This window comes from Mastomys coucha, unplaced genomic scaffold (assembly GCF_008632895.1).
Source record: "Mastomys coucha isolate ucsf_1 unplaced genomic scaffold, UCSF_Mcou_1 pScaffold22, whole genome shotgun sequence".
Taxonomy (NCBI): domain Eukaryota; kingdom Metazoa; phylum Chordata; class Mammalia; order Rodentia; family Muridae; genus Mastomys; species Mastomys coucha.
In genome coordinates this window covers 222,374,733-222,378,447 of record NW_022196905.1, presented here as the reverse complement: position 1 = coordinate 222,378,447, position 3,715 = coordinate 222,374,733, and the positions used below count along the sequence as shown (strand labels likewise).

The 3,715-nt window shown below is 55.5% G+C and overlaps 1 protein-coding gene across 1 annotated transcript in view; it reads right to left on the bottom strand.

Moving 5' to 3' along the window:
* Prkaca (protein kinase cAMP-activated catalytic subunit alpha) overlaps positions 1 to 738 on the bottom strand; it is a 22,567-nt gene extending 21,829 nt beyond the window's left edge. Inside the window, exon 1 of the mRNA XM_031340542.1 lies at positions 462 to 738. Coding sequence (XP_031196402.1) covers positions 462 to 507 — 46 coding nt within the window. The 5' untranslated portion in view covers positions 508 to 738. The remainder of the gene's footprint in view (positions 1 to 461) is intronic.
* Between the last annotated feature and the right edge of the window lie 2,977 nt (positions 739 to 3,715).

The following is a 3,715-nucleotide window of genomic DNA, read 5'->3' as shown; positions in this document are numbered from 1 at the left end:
GGGAGGGGTGTGGTCACCAAGTGGCCAAGGTCCCTGCAGCGTGGACCCCACAGCACTCCCGAGACTGGCAGGAGCCTGGATCAGGGTCACGCATTGGGGCGCTGTGTGGGAAAGGTGAGTGACGAAGTGGGAGGGGGGATTAGAATCTGGAGAAAGGGACTGGAAGAGGGGGTGGGGTGGTGACAGGGCCCCATCTGGGGCCCCGGCGGTCATACATGCAATGGTTGGCAGTGACAGCTGGGTGGGGGGGCACGGCCTTTGCAGTGGGGGATGGTAGGCCATGGGCACGGGGGCCCCTACTGGGGGCAAGGTACATCTGCGGTACCCCAACGTGGACAAGCAGCGGACAGGGGTGCAGGCAGACAAGATTGGGGGGCACATGGGGGAGGGGCCATGCAGTGATGGGCACTGCGCGGGCAGGCCGCACGCAGCGAAGATCAGGGTGACGGCCGGGCACTCACCGCTCTCCTGCTCGCTGCCCTTCTTGGCGGCGGCGGCGTTGCCCATCGCGTCGGCGTCGCGGCCCGGGCCAGTCCCGGAGCTGCGACGCGGCGGGTGCTAAGGTGGCCGGCGGCCCCGGAGCGCGCTGGGCAGCGGAGGCGGCGGCCCCTGGGGCTGGCTGCGCTGGCTGCGGCGCCACGACCCCCGCCCAGCCCCTGCTTCCCGCGTCTCTCTGCGCCCGCCCGCGGGGGAGCCTCAGCCCAAGTCCTCTGTCCGTGACGCCCCCGCAGCCCACCGCCCATTGGCTCGGGCCTCCCTGACTGACAGCTCTCCTCCGCTGTCCATTGGCCCTCCGGAACCCTCCCGCGCCACCATAGGCTTCTGGACGAGTGACGCGAGCTGCAGACTCTCCGCCACTCACGGGCTCGTGAGGCCGCAGTCGGGCGGGCGGACGCACGGGATTGGCCGGGGAGCCCGACGGGGCTCGGGGCTGGCCCTGCGAAGCCGTCGATTGGCGGAGACACGCGGCCCCGGCGGGTGTCAGTCCCGGGGTGAGAGGGCGGGGCAGAGGCTCAGGCTGCGGCCCGGGCAGCGAGCGGGCGGGGCGGAGGCTGCGGCGGCGGCGGCTGGAGGGTGGCTGGGTGGCAGGCGCTGCGAGGTGCGGGAGGCGGCCGGGAGGCGGCCGTGCGGCACCGTACGCGCTGCAGTCTCCCGCCCCTGCCCAGTGCGGCAGCGGCCACGGGCCAGAGGAGGTTGACGCCACGGCGGGCCGACGCAGCGGCTGTCCACCTGCCGGGGGTAGGGGGAGGGGCGGGCTGGCGCGGAGGGTCAAAGGTCGCCGGCCACCGTTCGGCGTCATTCCTAAGGCCTGACACTGGGCAGCCGTGACTCAACCAGCTCGGGGTCCACTTTGGTTTGCTTGCGACACAACCGGAGCTGCAAGGGGATGTTGGACCCAGAACGGAGAGCGGGCTTGGGAGGAGACTCTCAGTGTCCACTCTTTGCTTAGTAAGGCTCAACCCTAGGCCCCTGAAAAGTAGTAACAATGGACGCCGGCCAAGTACATTTCTTCTTGTACCTAGCACGTTGGGACTGTCATACTCCCATTTTATGGAGGCACGGTCAAAACTAGTTCCTTGCTCTTAACTAATCTCCACTGCCTAGACATTGCCAGCATAATCTGCCCTCTGTGGGCAGGCGGAGAGCCATTCTCCTTCCTTCTGGACGATCATTTTTAAATTTTACTTTTATGCAATGCTGGGGATTGAACATGATGCCTACTCCCTGCTAAGTAAGCATTGTACCACTGAGCTAGAACCTCACTCGGTGCTCTTTCAAGCCTGCACTGTCAGAACGTGGTCAGTTTCCTACTGTGCCACTGACACCAGGGGCCTGAGCACTCTGCTAGAAGGGTCTCTTGCACACTAGGTTGATATCAGAACCCCCACTGTCACTGGATGCTGCTACTCTTCCATCTTTGTTTCTTTTTTTTTTTTGGTTTTTCAAGACAGGGTTTCTCTGAGTAGCCCTGGCTGTCCTGGAACTCACTCTGTAGACCAGGCTGGCCTCGAACTCAGAAACCCACCTGCTTCTGCCTCCCAAGTGCTGGGATTAAAGGCGTGCGCCACCACCGCCCGGCCTCTTCCATCTTTCTGCTGCCTGGGACAACACAAACATCTCCAGATACTGCTAAATGTACTCTTGGAAACAAAATTATCCCGACTCTCACCAGAGGTCTGTAATAGAGGGTAGCCAGGGTGGAAGGTGCTGAGATGACAAAGACTCTAAAGGGTAGTTGACTCTGAGTGACACATGCCCATAGACTCACCGCTCAACAGTGCACATCCAGCTTTTAAGCAGCAACTATATGTATACTCCTGCTACTAGGTCCGCTGCAGTCCCCTAGGGGGAAAGTATCCTGCTAGAGAGTAAGGTTTCTCTAGATTATGAGAGCTGGCTGAACAGACAAATGCTTCCTCTCTGATTTGGGGAGTTTTGCCACAGCTAAGTGAAATTATCTAAATTGTGGCTGTGTGTGTCCTTGGGTCACAATGTTACTCTATGCCTATGGGTCAAGGTCAGAGTGAGAAAAAAAATCACTGGCTGTCATCTATTGAGCAGCCGGCATATTTAAGCTTGGACAAAACCAAAAAAAAAAAAAAAAAAAAAAAAAAAAAAAAAATTGGGGCAAAGAAAAATAGGCTTTGACCCTCAGGCTGTGATGCAAACTGTACAATCAGTTGAGGCTGAAATGGGAGCAAGCAGAGAAGGTCCAGCCACTGTAAGGACAAGAAGTTACTCATGACATGAAAGTGACAAAGCCATTCAGCCACAGGAAGGCAAAGAAACAACATATTACAAAAAACAATTTACAGGCACCAGAAGACTTAAGAGCACTGGTGCTTTTCTGGAGGATGGGTTCAATTCCCAGCTCCCCACACGGAGATCCACAGCCATTTCTAGATGCTCCAAAGCCGCCTTCTGGTCTCTGCAGACACCAGACGCTCAAGTGGAATACAGCCAGCATACAGGCAAAATACCCAAACCTACAAAATTTTAAAAAAATTTTAATCCAGGCAAGGTAGGGAATGCCCCTAATCTAGCACATGCGAGGCAGAGGCAGGTAGATTTCTGAGTTTGAGGCCAGCCTGGGCTCAAATCAAGTTCCTGAATAGCTAGAGAAACCCTGTCTCAAAAAACCTAAAAAACAAATAAAACAACAAACCACCCCCCTCACCAGTAAAACAGAACAAAAACAACAAAACCTCTACCACCAATAAGCCCTAAAGAAAAACAAAACAAACAAAAAACAATTAAAACAACCCTTTTCCAGGTATGGTATTGTACACTTCTAATTCTAGCACTCTAGAGGCAGAGGCAGGTGGATCTCTGGTCTACATAGTGAATCCCAGGCCTGCTGTGTGTGAGTGGATAGGCCAAGGAAGGGGGAGAGAAAAAGCAGAACAATCTAGATGAAGTGCTTTTATTCTTAAGCCAACCAAAACTTTTAATATAAAACCTTTTAATATATACACTGCAATCACAATAGCATCCATGTAGCAGCAAGGGAATCAAGGGCTTAGGGAAGAGGTGGATGGAATGGGAGTTTTTCAGGTCAGCCTGCCAAATACCTCCTTTATCCCAGAGTATTTGGGTACAGCATGAGAATGAACATGTGGTCAAAGCAAACCCTGATGACTCCATGAGGCCATAATGCATGAAGTAGGGCCTCCAATATACCTCCTACCCAGAGCAATCCTCTCAGAAAGCCAGG